Genomic DNA, 16,649 nt, shown 5'->3' on the forward strand with positions numbered 1-16,649 from the left:
AGTTGGGGTCCTGTCAGCTTCTTTGCATGGCTTGGGTACCTCAGTCTAGACAGCTCCCTTTCCATGCTTCACTTTTCATTATCAAAACAGGACTGATAATTCTGGTCTTGTACTTTGTGAAATATTTTGGTATCTTTAGATGGAAAATAAAACATCCAGATGGAAAAGCCTTCCCCTTGGGAATTGTTTCTTCTAGGGAACATCATTTCCAAATGGCTGGGACAGATAAGGCCATCAGCCACCTGTTGCTTATACATCAACCTTGAAATCTGTGATTTAGTACTCTGTAACTTCCATTGCTTAAGACGCATTTCTATTTTGGCTTTGTTACTACAAGGAGTGGCCATTGAGTCTATATACAAGGATAAAATGTATATAAGATGTAAAAAGCTGAAGTGGCCACGTGTGGATGTGCAGGTGGATATGTGTAAGCCTGTCTTTGTAGTATGTGAAGCATCTTAGATGCAGGGCAGAAGTTGAGACAAGCTTGTCAGGTTTTCTCAGTCAGTATTGGTTGGTCTAATGAAAGATTCTTTCTGCCTCTATATCTTGCCTTGATCACAACTTGAATTAGTCAAATTTGCAGTGACTGTGCCATCAAATACAGTTTATGAGGTAGACTGTGCTCCTGGCAGTGGGATGTCTTCTCCCTCTGTTCAAATGGTATCATTTGAACAAGTGAAAGCATCTTTAACAAAAGCTGCCAGAGAGTGTCAGAAAGTATTCTGGAGGCAGGTGGAGCTTATGGCATAAATGCCCCCTGTACTACTTGGCTTATAGTGCAAAATGCTGCAACAATCTGATGTCAGAGCTCTTACTCACATGAGTAATCCTCCTGAAGTGAGGGCTGCTGGCACAGTCTCTGCTTTTACAGGCTTTTTTAATGGCTTTCTTTTCAGGTGACCTTAGCTTATCATCTGTTTCTCCAAGTCCAGCTCCACACATTCACATTGACAAGCTTGCCAGCTTTGAACTTTTCCTTTGCTTGTGCTTGGAAGCTGCTCTGCTTTCCAGGGCTGAGCTCACTGACAGTGTATCACTGCACTCTGCTGGAGAAGCACTGAGCTGGGACAGTCCTCTCTGGGTCTCCAGCTGTTCATCAGGGGTGCAGGTGTGATGGCCAAGCCGATAACCTCTGAGCCTTCAATAGCAAACTTCACATGCAGCTTATTCCTCCACACTGTACAGCAGAGTTTAGTGTCTTTGTGTGTTTTTTGGTAAAGAAGGTGAGATAGATAAATGCAGTGATGCTGCCTTAGCACAAATACCTGTGGTCAGATAGATTTGTTCCCTTGCAATACAGGATGACAGACACCAAAACAGCTTTCACAGGTTTCTACACTAGTCTGAAGTACAGATTGCATTTGCAGCCGTCTAATGTTCCATTTGAAAAGTATTTCTTCTGATCAGACAGTGTCCATTTATGAGTGTATTGCTTTTCTGCACAGGCAGCATAGTAAACACGAGATCCTAAGGGTTCATAAAAGAGACATAAAAGAGAGGTGAAAGAGACTCATTCTGGTCATCTCAATTCTATTTTTGTAATTGCAGAAGTTAATCTGGCTGTTGCATCAAGTCATTTTTCAGAGAAACAGGCAAACGATCAGATCCCCTCTGCAAAATGAGAATTATATAAAACAGCCTCTTCTGCATGGGCTCACTCCATATCATGTACAAGCTCACATGGTACATCTTCTAATGTTAGCTTCTTTTGTAGGTCTGGCATCTTTTTTTGCTTGAAAACAACTCCAACATAACTCATAAAAAGGCAGCTTTACAGCAATTTTGAAGTGCTGTTATATTCTGCAGCATTCCAAGTGAATTATTGCTGCACTGTCAAAGAAAACAAAAACATTTGGGAAGGACTGTTTATTTTACAGTGGTTGACCAAAAGTATGCAAGTGGTTATAAATGCAGACAGCTAACGATGGGAGGTGCCATTGCTCATTCTGTAACCCATTCACAAACTTTGACACTGATTTTAGATCACTAGAGATATAGACAGTCTCACAGGAAAACACTTCCAAATCACTCAAGCTACAAACAAACAAACACCATTCTCCTCTCTCTCACTGCGCCCTGAGCCTTCTTCTCCAACCTGTCCCCATAGCCAGCCAGACAAAAAACATGGAGATTCTATGTGTAGTGAGACCTATTCAACCTCCTTTGAGCTGTTTTCCACTATCACTAGGGGTACTTTGCAGAACTGTGTGTTTAAACTTGACTCGTCTTTTGGAGAAGCATTTTTATTAATATAGTACCATTTTAGGTGCTATAGAGGACCATTCCATTTCATTAGATACTCTTTATACTTAATTTCCCACCAAAATTGTTGCACGGAGGTTGAAGGCAAGGTAGAGCCCGCATGATAACACATTTGTCAACACCTTGAATGCTATGTGCAATTCTGGTCTGCACCTCCTACAAATATGAAGGCAGTAAAACAGAAGAAGTTTAAAAGGATGATCATGGAGGCTGTCACGTGAGTGACTACCCTCTGAAGAATGACTAAGCTGCGATTCTTCAGCCTGGGAAAGAGGTGATTTAGGAGAGCTTATAAAATCATGAGACGCATGGAGAGGTGGCAGGAACTGTCTGTTGACTAACTTTTCAGAGTCAAGAGTGAGTGGAATCAACTAAAATCAATAGTAGGCTAACAAAGAAAGACAGTCCTTAGCATTGCAGGTTGTAGGTCAGTGGAACTCCTTGCTACAGGACATTAGGTGCTAATATTTTATGCAGGGAATAGCCAAAGGCTTGGAGTGTAGCAGGGAATTACACACTGTATCCTTTCTCTGTATGCCTCTCTAGGTGTTTGCTTACAGAAAAAGAATGCAGGAATAGATCAACATCTGTCCTGGTACAGCTGTTCCTGTGTAATAGCATAAATCTATTTATGAAGGGGAGGTATATGTGTGCTCAACTTCTTCTGCCTTCCCTCTTACATTTGTAATGCAGACAAGAATGGATTCTTGAAAATGTTGAACACCTTATGCTGAGCATAAGCCCTTGGTGTAACCTCCAGTATCTTAATGGGCTCTCAGCACACTAACACCAATTTTTCTACTGCAGAAGAGCACATCTTCCTAAACAATCTGTATCTGTTGTCACCACCCAATGTAAAACATCTCACTCCATCCTTTCTGCTCAACCTCTTCTGCAGCAAAACAACTGCCAGTAGTGCCAGTGCATTTAGGAAGAAATAGCAATTGTGATTTTTATCAAATGAGCTCATTTCTTGCGGAAAAGGCACCTCTGATTAGGGATTGATCTTATATTTCCTTGCTCTGCGGAATCCCTGGATTAAATGCCATGCTTTGGCTGGACACAGTCTGAATGTTGGTTGAGTGGGAGAGGAATCCTTAGCAGGTTATGAAGCAGTCATTCAGTTAAGAAGCAAAATGATGACAACCATCATTGTTATAATTTATGAGAAAAGACCCCTGCAAGTCCTCATACTCATTGTAGAGTGGTAGAGAGATTAGTCTTGGTCTAGATCAGTCAGTGTTCTGAAGAGAAAGGAAGAAAACTGCTAAAGAATTCAGTCCACCCACTGCTGTAGTCTGCATGCTGAAACGCATACACATGCTTGCCTCAGTTGTTAATGAAGATCTGTTGATGAAGGAAGCATATTAAATCCCAGTGAACCTGCCTTTCATGAGTGTGCTGGGATTACTGAGTCACTGCTGTTTACACATTTTCCTTCCCTGTAGGTGCACACCCTTTCCCATGCGTTCCCGCAGTGTATGTGAATTGGTCTGAGGTGTCCTCCAGCTAAGCCCATTTATGTGGAATTTAATTAGAAGCCAAGGAGGAGAGTATCCCTGACTCCTTAACAGCTGATCAGTTCTTCTGCCCTCTATTTACTACCCTCACACATCAACACTGCCAGAGACTGTGCAGTATTACCTTGCATGGCTACATAATTAAAGCTATCAGAAGGAAATAAGCATGCAAAAGCCTGCTGCTGTTTGCCAAAAGTAACCTTAGTCAGTGGGGAAGAGAGAGAGAGAGAAAGGGAGAGGGATTGTGCACTTGGTCTTTTTGCTGCTTGTATTAGAATCACACACTGCTATTTCTACTATTTCTGCCAGTTGGCATCCGTCCATGCTTTCTGTTCATGCTCAAGCAGCCAGGAATACTACGGCAGGAGAGGAAGCCCCTTCTCACTTGTTGCTGGCTGAGCTGCCAGTGCCTTTTATTTGTAGTGGATCCAGCAGCAAAATAAAACAAAGGAACCTCATCAAATCAGCTGTGTTTGTTAAGGAATAGGTTCGCTGCATGGTTTTGGAGCCTCTTCCCTTCCTCTTCTGTCACAATAAAGGCATTAGATATATTTAATGTCAGGAGCGGACATGTAATTTTTTTAAAGTTGAATAGCTATGTGATTAGATAGAAAACTTCAGAAGGAAAATCCTGAGTACCCTATTACTCAAGTGTAGATGGAAGTGAATGAACTTGGCATGAACTGATTGAGATGATTAGATGACTAAATTGAGCTCTCATACAGCCAAAAAGTAGAAGTCTCTTCTGACTGGGAAGTGGTAAAAGCTGCATATAAACAGCATGTAATGAGAGAATCTGTGCCATTAACTTATATGTGCAGACTGGGTATGTGCTTACGTGTCTCATGCCCAAACTACAACCACAAGAGAAATATTTTTATGGAGACCAAATAACAGTTGGAAGAGACATAGAAGGCAAGGAAGCAAGAAAGAAAAAAAAAAAAAGCCAAGTAATTGAAAACATCCTCTGTAGAAGTAGCCTACAAATAGCATTTGAGATGCTGAATATGAACTGGCCGTACAAATACAATTCTTACTGAAAAATTATTTGTCGAGGTAATTATCAGTTCTGGACTGTCTAACCTGAAAGGATAAGGATGCTGATAGACTTATCCCAGCCTTCCTGTATGGGAACAGTACCTACTGATGCTGAGGCTGGATCTCCTCTTGGCGTCTCATTGAAAAAGGATCTTCTGGTTTTCCTTCCATACACTTCTTCTGAAACACTTAATTAGGTGGTCACCATTGGAGTCAAGTTAGACCCAAGGTGGTGTGTCCCATTCAAACTTGGCCAACCACTTACTAGTTTTAGTTCAGAGGCTCGGATCAGTCTGTTTCCTAAAGCAGCTTGCTATCAAGATTGATGGAAGAGAACAATTCTAACGTGGATAGCACAGTCTTTTTGTACTCAGACACTTTTATTTCCAGAATTTATGGGCAACTAGAACTACCGCTTTCTCCCATTAAGATGGAGGTAAGAATGATTTATTCAGCTCTATGAAAATCGTAAGGTGGGAAACTGTAATGTAGTTAGGGCAAGTTAATCATTTATTTTAAATGGAGCTGCCCGCATTCCAAACAGTTTCTTATTCTTCTGAATTAACTGGTGTTCTTGTACTCAGAGCGCTGGGACTCTGATTGGGGAAGTATTTTTTATACAAGAGTGAACATCTTATACGCGTTTCACATTGTAGACCTCTTGTGAATTGTGTAAAAGAAAATGCCATTCTCCCATTTAGGAAGTGAGGCAGCAGAAAGCAAATCAGTGGTGTATTTGAACTCTTCATTCCCTGTCTGTTAGACTGTGGTTCTTTTATCTGCAAGTACGTTCCAGGAGTTTAAATTATATTATAAATTACATAATATAATTTTCTGTCAGTTACCATAAAAATAAAGTATTTTTGAAATGTTCTCTGTGTCAGTTGGGAGAAAAGAGTATTGTGAAGGTGTTTTAGAAACATGACAGTTATTCTGAGACTGTCCCTTCTCTTAATGGTAACCCACCAGCAGTGTCTGCCTATGCTTCATACTAAGGAGTACACTGAAAATAGAAAGTCTAGTCAATGAGCTGTTCACGTTACAAAAAAGGAGCAAGGGTTGACCCTGGACATTTCATCTGTTCTTATTCATGTCTTATTTCCTGCAAAGCGAGTTAGCCATAGTGTGTTATTTTGTAGAGAAAGCTAATAAAGAGTGAGATCTAGATCACTGTTGCTTGTTGGCTGTACTGCAGCAGCCAGCCATGTGTGTGCCGTCAGGCTGCTGCAAATGAAAGGCAAAAGGCATCGCTTCAGCTGAGCCTGGTGGGTGAGCGTGTGGTCAGCAACTTGACCGTGTGCCTGTGATGTCTGTTTTGAACTGGCCCGGTGACGGCAGATTGGTAGTAAAAATCTACGTGAGAGATATTTTGTAGAGAAAGTTTTAAGATGTGAGTGATGTGGAACCTGGCCTAGTAAAAATTAGATTCATTCGGTGTCAACTGGGAGAAATTGGTCATTTCATTCCAGGATTAACCAGATCTTTAGCTTAGCTGTAATGTCTCGGGGAGGTGAACGTTTGCTTCTGGGAAGTCTGCAAGTCCCAGGTCCCCTGGCATGGGAATGCTGCATGCACTGAACAAAGCACCAGGACTCAGAGATTCCAGAGTTTAGTATCCTTTGGGGTGCTTTTCCTTCCTTGCTTTTATGGTCAGTGAATAAACCTGGTAGAATAATGTAAGTGTAGATTTACTGTACACATTTTAAGTCTCATATCCTTTATAGCACAAGGTAAGCTGTAAAAGTTCAAGGTCTCGGCTCTCTGTAAATCAGTGTGGAGCCATCAAAGGGACTGGGACAATGCTTACATACAAGAGTCAGGGCATAATTTGGACAAAAAATAATAATAAATAAAAGTAAAGCTAGCTCAGTATTATCTGACTGTAACCTTTTCTCTACCTTAAAAACAAACATCCATGATTAGAAGAGCTTTTCCAATGGCCAAACATTAATCGTTTTTCAGTCTTTTCAAGTAGGCTAGTGATCTAAAGCCAGTTAGAAATGCTTGCAGTTGTGCCTTAAAGAATCATCCTGTTACAGTTTTCCAGACTGACTCTCCAGTCTTGCTTATCTGTCTGCTGTCCTGGGCTGTCACAGTTCTTCTTGTGAAAGTGTTTTCTTTAGGAGGGACGGTGATATTTGTATGGCCAATAACACCAGCACTTGAAATGCATCTGAAAGGCAGGATTCTTTTCTCTGCAGCCATTGCAGAGCTGCATTCAGGAGCTCATGGATTTTCCTTTATTTTGCTTCGATGTGGGATACTCACAGTGTTGTTCATACTGTAGATGCTCCATAGCAGCTAGCTGGTGGATTCAGGCAATGATGATTTGCAGTGCTGCACTTTAAACCCTATTTCAAGATCTTGTATTGCCATCTATCACAGTCTCTGAAATGAAGGCCATTTCATGCCTTCCTCATAAAATCAGTGGCAGTAGGACAGACTCTGTAGAAGAGCACGGAGCTTCTCATTTCTCCTCTCTACTGAGGTAGCAAACCTTATGGGAGGTCCATATTTATGGACTGGTGTGACTCAGGGCTGGTGGCCAGGCATTTCTTGTGCTGCTGTCTGCTTGTCCGCCACAGGCTGAGACCCCGGTGCTGCAGCCTTGGGAGAAAGCTGATAACTTTGTTGTTCAAGGGTCTTTGTCACCTAAGAAATACATCTGTCTGAAAACAGCGTTGTCCTGACCCATCTGTATAGGACACAGTGATGAGGGGTGTGTTTTTTTATGAATGGAGAGTGGGAGGGAGGATGGATGGGGCAGTCAGCTGCCTTGCAGCGCTGTGAAGGCTGCAGCACCCAGCCAGCCCTACATATGCCCTTTCCCCTCTCTCTGTCTCCATTTCAGCCTCCTACGCACTCCTTTTCTGTGTCCCAACCAACACCACCACCCGCTTAGCTAGCCCTGTGGTCACCGCTTCCTAACCTCCTCCACCTCACAGAACAAGGAGGGAGCCAGCCCTGCTTCCTGCTGATGCTGGCCCCAGCGGCCTTGGCTGGGGGACAGATGCTGCTGGCAGAGGTCTGGGAGGAACTTGCAGTGGTAGCAGAAGAGAAGAATTTGGCAGGGAGGTGAGCCACATGATTGTGATTCATACTGTACTCTCGCAATGCGGCGGGAGGGCTAGGGAAGGCGTTGGGTGCCAGCACCGAGAGCAGAGACACTCACGTTCAAGCATCACATTCTTTTTATAGTAAGGCATGCCTCATAGGAAAAATATTGAACTTGGCCTTCCAGGATGAAGAAAATATGCCTGACTGTGATTTTAATGCTTGAGTCACTCGCTTAATCAGTTACTGGTTGCATGTAGGAAGCCTTCTATTAGGCTGACTTGGGAAAATTGTTTTTAATTAATTAATAGTGACAGCGAGCTGTTTTTTAATTTGTTCAAAACTGCTTTCATTTGTAGTTCCCTCTATGTAAAAACATTCTTAAGATACTGTAATTCAAAAGAGTAATCACCTTATTTCGGTCACTTGATGCAGCTGCTTCCCAGATAGGGCACTTTATTCAGTCACAGGTCGGAAGCTTGCTGGAAGGCAAACAAAGTTGTTCAGGACACACAGTGACCTAGTTGGCATGGTTCTTCTGCTTGTCCTGGCACCGAGTGGTCCCTTAGCCCTGGGTCACGTGCGTGTCCTGTTCATGCAGGACATATGAATGAATGGAGCAGCACACACCATTGGCAGTGCAGGTGACAGTTCAGAGACGGTGTAACCAGCTCAGCTGGAAATTTCTACCTCTCCTTTTGTCTTGAATACCGGATCTAACAAGTGCACCCCGTCAGCCTCATTTTGACCCGGCTCTCCTGTTGGACAGGAAGGCAGCCATAGACATGTGGGTCTGTATGTTCCAGCACACTCGCAAGGCCCAGAGGCCCGTTGCTTCCTGTGTGCTGTAAATCTGCGTTGGCATCAGAAGACACAGAGGCATGGAAGTTCCTCTTCCTCACCGAGTGTGTTTGTGATGGATTTATATTGATGGCCATAGTGTGCTGCAGCCACAGACTTCTATTATATTCATGCTCCACCAGCTCAGTCCCTATTTCCTGTGGAAGGTGAGACAAGGTGCTATATGAATGTGGGTTGGAATTATAGCTGGACTTTCTAATTGCTGTTAGCACAGGAGAACCTTTAAGAAATATAGCAAGTCCTTTTGTGTTCAGAGCTGCCTCTGCCCCCTCTTCACTAGTTCACTTCATGCTAGATTCACTTCGGTTTTGCTATGAAAAGGTAGTAAATGTGTGCCTGCATCTCTCATTATTTTTACAGAGGGTGTTTGAAAATAAGGTCATCAGTGCTTTAGTTCCCGAGGGAAGAAAAGCAGCCGTTTTCAGCTACCTAGAACTTCCAAAGTGTATAGAGAAACATGAATGCTAGTAACAACTAATTTAGGCCTCAAACTTAGATACGATAAATTAATGCTCTCCAGATTTCATTTTGGGAGCAGGACCCACTCCTACATAGACACCTTCATATGCCGTGAGCCCTGGGGCAGGTCCGGAGCAGTGTATCTACCCCAATATCCACCCCTCAGCTTCAGCAGTGATGCCTGGGCAGTGTGGGGCCACCAAGCCTGGGCAGAAGCCAGGCCAGAGCCAGGCAGAGGTGGAGTTCAGCTCTGTCAGGCTGTCCTGCAAACAGATGCCCTTTCATCACCTCCTCCTGTTTCATGAGGACAACAGGAAGGACAATCTGATTCTTGGAGTAAGGGTTTCAGAAGTTCCAGGAGAGCTTTGGGAGGAGTGCCAGCATCTTCTGTGCTCTGAAGAGTCTGATCAGGAAGCTGCTCTGATAAACCGCAGTTCTCATTCTGCTCTTGTACGGGTTTGGCACCACTAGATAGTGGTAATTTTAAGTCCGAATCAAGAACCAGAAGGCAGCAATACTAAGTGGTAGCTAGAAGGAGGTAATTACACATTGGCCCTTTCTTTGTTCTCTGTAAATGTTCCTACTTCCTGAATCTACTGGACAAGCATCTCTTTTGTTTAGGCGGCTGGTCGCTGAGGAGAAGCAGGTCTCCCGTGTGCCTGAGGCTGTCATGGGGCTGTGGGCAGCCAACATAAATCAGAGAACCCAAATCTAGATATCACGGGGTGCAGAAATGCCTCAAGGCTGCCTTTCTGCTTCTCTTCATCTGTGTGGGACTCTCAGTCTAAAGCAATCAGTTATCTCTGGTTTCCCTGTGGGATTTGATGGCTTGGGGCTTAGTGGTTGTTTGCAGTGGCAAATAACTGCCTTGGATTGAAAGGAGGGTTCAAAGTCCCCTGAACCGAATCCCCTCTTTAAACAGCGAGCCTTTTTTTTGTTTGTTTGTCCTTGCAGGAGGAATCACGGGGGGTTGCTGGCTGTGATTCACCCTCTGCCATCTCACTTAGGGAGGTTTCACGTCACCGCTGCCCTGGGTGGCTGTGTCACACCGGAGGCCATGCTGCCAGCCCAGCCGGGTGTCTGAGCAGCCAAGGTGTCTATTTTGGGATTAGCACAGTTTTGGGTCTGGCATGTTATTGCAAACAGCTGTCTGTGCATTCAGGTTCCTAAAATATCTTTAAATGCCTGGGTGTGTGTGTCTTCCCTAAGACACAGAGGAAGTCTGTGGTGGAGCAGGAACTTGTCCCTAGGGCAAGGCTGTGACGGTGCGGAGCTGTGAGTAAATCAGTGTGTAGCTCATGGATGTTTTTGAAGGCAGCTCCAAACGCAGCTAGTGAGAGAAGCACATGTGAGATGGTAGAAACTCTGCCTGGGAGGAGAGCCCAGGGCTTCACGTGGCTCTGTGACAGGCAGGGCTCCACGACAGGCGTCTACCTCACTGTCCCATGTTAGTGAATTACATCTAGAGCAGCTATGGTCTGTATGGTGAAAAACAAACAAGCAGATCTATAGCTTTGAGATGTCAGCCATCTGCCAAGCAGAGGCTCGATAAATCAAGGTTATACGAAGAGGGTAATGCGCACACGTGTGTTTTGCAGGCTTTGCATATTTCTCCCATGACCAGTTTTTCTTAGCTGATACTTTACAGAAGATGTTCCTAAGATTTATGCAGCTGATGGCAATTAAAGAATGGTGCCGGGAAGACGTGTGCCCCTTTTGGAGGGAATTTAGTTGCTATCTCTCTGTTTGATTGTCTGATCTTAGAAAGTGATGGAGATTTGCAGTTTCCGCTGTTCTTAAGTGAAACTGTAGGTGTTTTATGTCTTTGCTGGAGTTTTAAATGAATCTTTAAATCTGTTGCTTCATCTGGTGCCCCTGATAACGTGCTTGAAGGTAGGGTGTGAGTGGCATGGAGCTTGCAACCTGTCTGCTCTAATGCCATTTTTTGTTCCTGGAGGCTCTTTGTCAGAGCCTCTCATCTACAGGAGCAGCCTGCTGTGCTGCTCCAGAATGAATCCCATTGAAGAAAATCAGCTGGTATGAATGAATGGAGACTCCAGCTCTGCCTTTGCTGCCGACGGAGATTCTGGCTCAAGTCTGGCGCTCGGAGGCAGAGCTCACACAGACACTGGGGGAGGCTAGAACAAACCCTACTAGACCAGTTAAGGAATATTCAGAAGAATGCAGAATCTGGCAATTAGTAGATGCCTTCAGTTGCTTTTGAGCTGCATGCTTGTTAACAATTCACCCCAATTCTGAAAAATGCTAGAGTATCAGTCCCTAGACTTACAAATAAGCATTTTATTAGCTTTCAGGTACACACGTACTCTTTGGCACTTGCAGAACCTAACTAGTACTACATAACAGTTGCTTTATTTCTTTATAATCTCTACAAATTCTTTAATGAAGAACATAAAATAGAAGTCAGTAACAATGTTTATGAGGAAATGTATTGTGTTTAGGTGCACATTGTGAAGGAAAAAAGGCATTAGGATTGTTCAGACTATAGGAAACGAGGAGAGGAGGAGGAAATAGTGTTTGCTGAATGTGTTTATGTGAGGATTACATGCAGTTTAGGCAATTCAAGATTTCAGAAGCAGATAAGGGCTTCTAAATCAGCCATAAAATCTGTATCTGATTTTTCACACCAACGAAATAACAAAAAAAGGTTTTGTTTTCTCTGGAGGAAAACAGACTGAAGGAGGCATAGGGCCAAATTCTGATCTCACTTTCGCTGGTGTTCAGTGAAATTGTTGGAAATACGCTGGATTTACACTGATGTAAGTGAGATTAGAGCCTTGCTTGTGACAGATAGAACATTGCCTCTGTGTGCTTGGTATCATTTGGGGCTATTTGAATGCAAAAACTATTTAGAATACATTGACACTGCTGTAATGTAGTTGACAAATTGTAGTAAGCAAGTATGGACAAATATTACATAACAATGTGCAGCTTTCAAGTAATTTTGCTGCTTTTTTGGCTGAGTTCTTTGGGCCTCCCTGTATCTTTGCTAGTTTAAATACATTTCTTATGAATGAACCCTTTAACTTAGAAGGAGTAAAAGAACATCAACCGTGAAAGTCTGAAATGAGTCAACACTCACATGCCATGTCTCTTTCAGTTGCTAAGCGACAGCTTGTCTTGTCCAATCTTTAAACTGAATTTCTGGCTGGATGTGTTTATTCTCTGGACGTGAGCGTAGCCTGGCAAATCTGCAGTGCAGCCTCTGTTGTTGCTGCATAGCCTGTGGGTGATACATAATCATTTTGCAGATACATTAACAAACTGGGGTGAATCAGAGTTGTGGCATCAACTTAGACGCTTCAGCAACTGTAGGTCCGTTCTGCGTGTATTTCTTCTATTTTACATTCTAAATCTGAGGTCAAACTGTATGTTGCTGTAAGCCAGTGGATATCCTTTTAGTTCAGTGGATCTGTTGCAATTTGCACTGGCTGAGAGTTTGGCCGCTAAAAGCTTAAGTCAACAGAAGTTTTAATTGGGACAAAAACAGTAGAAAAACGGAGCAAAGCTGTTGCTGTGGAGAGACATTTCTATGATGTCATCCTCAAATAGTAGTGTTTTGAGTGTAGTCTGTCCGTTCGTCTTAAACAGAATTAGTACAGTTAAGAAAGGGGGGAGGTGTAAACGTTTCAAGGAGGTCTTTGAACGTTTTCCTGAAGTGTTCTTTGCATCTGAGATCCCATTTTTTTTGTGTGCCTTTATTTGCTCCAGAATACCGCTGCCTGCCAACAAAGGAGGGCCTGTCCTCCCAGGAATTTTCTGCATTCCTCTCTGGAGTAGGCATTTTTCTCAGCTACAAAGGCCCTTTGGCAAATTCCTTCTAATCACTGGATTTACCCCGTGCTCTGATAGGTGCCATTCATGAACTTGGTCTGCTGTTTGATGGGGCTGAAGCATTAATGGGATCGTTTCATGATAAACAAAACAGAGCAACCTTACTTGAGGAATCACAAAGCTGCTCTCCTAGGGCAGTGTGGTTCTTTCTCTCTCCTTTTCCTTTCCCTCCCTTCTTCACTACCCTTTGGTTTATTCCTTATTTTTATGAACATACCTTCTCATTTTGTTCGCTGACCATTTTTGGCTGCAAGTCTTATGCGCTCTGTGCCCATGCCCCAGGATATCATGTACACTCATATCAACTGCTGAGCTTTAACAGCTCTGTGGGTTCTCCAAGTGGTCTTACACACCATCAGAGCAGAGATGTCAACAGCTTCTGATTCCTGTGTTCCTCTCACATGGATGCAGGTTCTGGGATTCCTTCCCATTGGTCAGTAATTGGTGTTGAAGGGAAGTGAGAAGGGTAAAGAAGTTAAGGAAGGACTCATCCTGGAATCAAAATAAAAGACGAAGTTACCACTGCTTTTAAACTGCATTGTTAATTGTGATTTTACAGTGTTTTAGACCACGCATTTTCAGGTTTTTTTCTTTCTAGTGACTTTGTAAGTACTACAAATACGTTGTAAAGGACAGTATTGCAAGCTCACAGAAGAAACACTGAAATAGTTTTGTTTACAAAAAATAACCTCATCAGCTAAAGATAGGATAGAAGTGCATCTTTTCTTTGAAGTTGTTTCTGCTTGTCTTTGTGCCTTGATGGGACCCAATCAAATAGGAACTCCGTGATGCTCTAACTATTTTTGAGCTCAGAGTTGGTGAACATATAGAAGTGTTTCTTGGCCTGAGGGAAGGTTCAGATGAGCTGTCTGAGATTCTGTGTAGGGAGGATGTGGCTGAGCTCCAAAGCACCTTACCTAGCTGAAGTCCTAGGAAGCCGCAGCCATCCAGCAGGATCCCGAGAGAGCAGGCTGTTCCCTGCAGAAACCTCCAACTGTGAGACCTGCCACTCCTTTCATCTCACATCTCACAGTGCTTCTGACGAGATGTCACACAAAGTGCTTGGGTGAGCAGTTTCAAACCGATTCCTTTCCATGTTCACTACTTAAACTATTGATTCAGCTATTTTTGAAGCTGATAGTGAATCAGTTAGGTAAACAAAAACCAGACATTTTTGTTCCAGAATTCCCTAAGGCCAAGCAATCTTTTTCCACGGAAAGACTTTTTGCTGGAATTTTCCTCTCCAAAATTAAAAGAGGGAGGAAACACATATAGAAGGGAAATGAGCATGTCATCTCCCATCTGTTGCACATAACTTTTCACACTTCCAAACTGCTGAACAACATGAGGAGAAAAACTGGATGTACTGCAAGTATGTTAAGGAGGTCTTAGACTTAAAAGCAGTACATCAGTAGGTGCAACACACGAAGCCATGATAGTCCACTACCTATATTTTCTGGGGTCTCTGGACAACTCTCTGAGCTTTTCAAATGAGAGCTCGAGGTACCTTAAGTACCTGCTAGGAATGTTTAGCTTAGAGAAAACAAGATTTACTGTAACTAGTCCCAGTTGTAGATCTTCAGGCAAAAACTTCTACGGGCTTGAAAGGCATGTAGTTTAATCTTCCTTCCTTTGTCCTTTTATCCATCTTGGTCTCATTGCAAAGCTATCAGAGAAGGCAGGACCTTTCTGACATGGTTAACAGAAAACTGGCCATCTGAGCTGACGTGAGCGGAAATGGAATCCTGATGGTCCTGAAGTGGATCCTGATGATCCAGTCGAAAAGTAAATGAATGTGTACAAATAACACTAAGAAGCTGCATTTCCAATAAGTTAAGGGAAGAACAAGAGGTGAAAGTGGTTATGGTGCAGGGTAAGTAACCAGGTTAATCTGGCATGAACGTAGTGGACAACCTGGTGGGACAGTTATCTTGGTCATGCCACAGCCAGGACATCTCGGGCTTATTTCACTAACTTTAAAGTACTGTGCTTACGAAGGAACCACACCTGATAGCTCTTGTGGAAACTGAGGGTTGGGAGAATACAGAGAGTAGTTAAGGCACTGGCTGCATCATTGCAGTTCAGTCTCTTTAACTGTAAGAAGATATGAGATATGAATGACCTCAAGGCCCCAGAGCCCCTCAGCTATTCCATATCAGCTTCCAAACCTGGAGTGCACAATGTTTTATTAGCAGTTGCTATAACTAAAAACACTTACTTGGCACCCACCAGTATGATATGCAGGGACCTTCATGCATTTTAGTGAATTAATTAAATGTATTACCGCGTTTAATGTCCACAGTGGGAGATACAGTCCTGGGCCATGTGGACTCAGGGATGCATGGTTTGAGTGGGACACATGATTAAAGGATGTGTAGTCATAATCCCAATCAGTGCACTGACAACTTTATTTTTTCATTTGTTCTCTTTTTGAATTCATTCTCCAAAATATTCACTGCCAAAAATACCGCAGGGATAATGAAATAATGTGAAAGCAGCTTTATGTTTGAAATTATATGTTTCATATCTCCTGAGAATATCTTGAATGGTGTAGAAAATTGAATTACATTTAAATAATGAAGTCTTTTTCTCAAAGAATATCAGTAAAAATAAGCTTTGCAGTCCTCAAAGAACTAGCGCTATAAAATGCCAATCATGGCTTAATTGTGATTGAGCATGTTAATTACAGATGATAGACTAAAGGTCTTAGAAGTCTAATTCTTGATTGGGTCTAATCATCTGGTTTTTTCGTGGTGCTGAACTTTAAAACTTAGGCCTGCAGCTAAACTAAAGGAGGGAAATATAGCCATGAGGTCACATCTAACAATGATTGAAGGTGAGGCCCTTCTTGTGCTCACTTGGAGACTAGGGGAGAGTCCCAAAGGGGTCACCCCAGAGGTCATAGTCTCCAGCAACAAGCTCAGGTTTTGTACAGGTCTGTTTCCTGTACACTTAATGGAAAATGTGTCTGTATAACTATTTGAAAACCATACTTGCCCAAAGAAAATGGTGCCCTTCCCATTATATATGGGAAATACCAACATGAGCAAAGGGAAGGCTGTGCCTCCGTGTGTTCATCAGTCACTTCTCTGAAAGGAGACTTTTGCCTATGCTGGATGCAGAGAACTAGCAGATAAGGATCTGCTGAGGGTCTTGTCCGTACTCTTTAGGTGATCTGATCCCTCCAGTTGAAATAAACCTTCAAGTAGAACATGTATTCTGTGAAGGAGATAAGACTGGCATTGGAGAAAGCCTTCTGGCATTTTGGTGTATGGAAATAGCACAACGATAGTTGTCTCCCAAGGTCCTGGTAATGCTAGAAGGATGACACTGCTAGTAGCACACCTTCATGTGATGCAGGTGACAGCACACACAAGAGCATGTTTTGGTCTTTAATCTAAGCTAACAAAAGACATGCAAGACTTACTTATCTAAAAATGGGATATCTCTTGCTGCTTATTGCATTCCTCTTTCCCATGGCTGCTGCACAAATGGGCTTTGAGCAGCCATGTCGCACTGCTACCCTGAGTTCATTGCACTGGCTCCCATTTGCTATCCATTGCCAGGCTGGAGTTAAACAACAATGTGAACTGAGTG

General features: G+C 43.0%; 1 protein-coding gene across 2 annotated transcripts in view; it reads left to right on the forward strand.

Annotated features, from left to right (window-relative positions):
• HMGA2 (high mobility group AT-hook 2) overlaps positions 1-16,649 on the forward strand; it is a 100,070-nt gene that overhangs the window by 42,108 nt on the left and 41,313 nt on the right. The window contains exon 4 of one of the 2 annotated variants that reach the window (XM_072359460.1): positions 7,675-7,759. The exons of the other annotated variant lie outside the window; for it this stretch is intronic. Within the exon in view, the coding sequence (XP_072215561.1) occupies positions 7,675-7,725 (51 nt within the window). The 3' untranslated portion in view covers positions 7,726-7,759. Of the gene's footprint in view, positions 1-7,674; positions 7,760-16,649 lie in introns of those variants that run through there. 2 annotated transcript variants of the gene reach the window in all.

The sequence above is a fragment of the Excalfactoria chinensis genome, chromosome 1, assembly GCF_039878825.1.
Source record: "Excalfactoria chinensis isolate bCotChi1 chromosome 1, bCotChi1.hap2, whole genome shotgun sequence".
NCBI lineage: Eukaryota > Metazoa > Chordata > Aves > Galliformes > Phasianidae > Excalfactoria > Excalfactoria chinensis.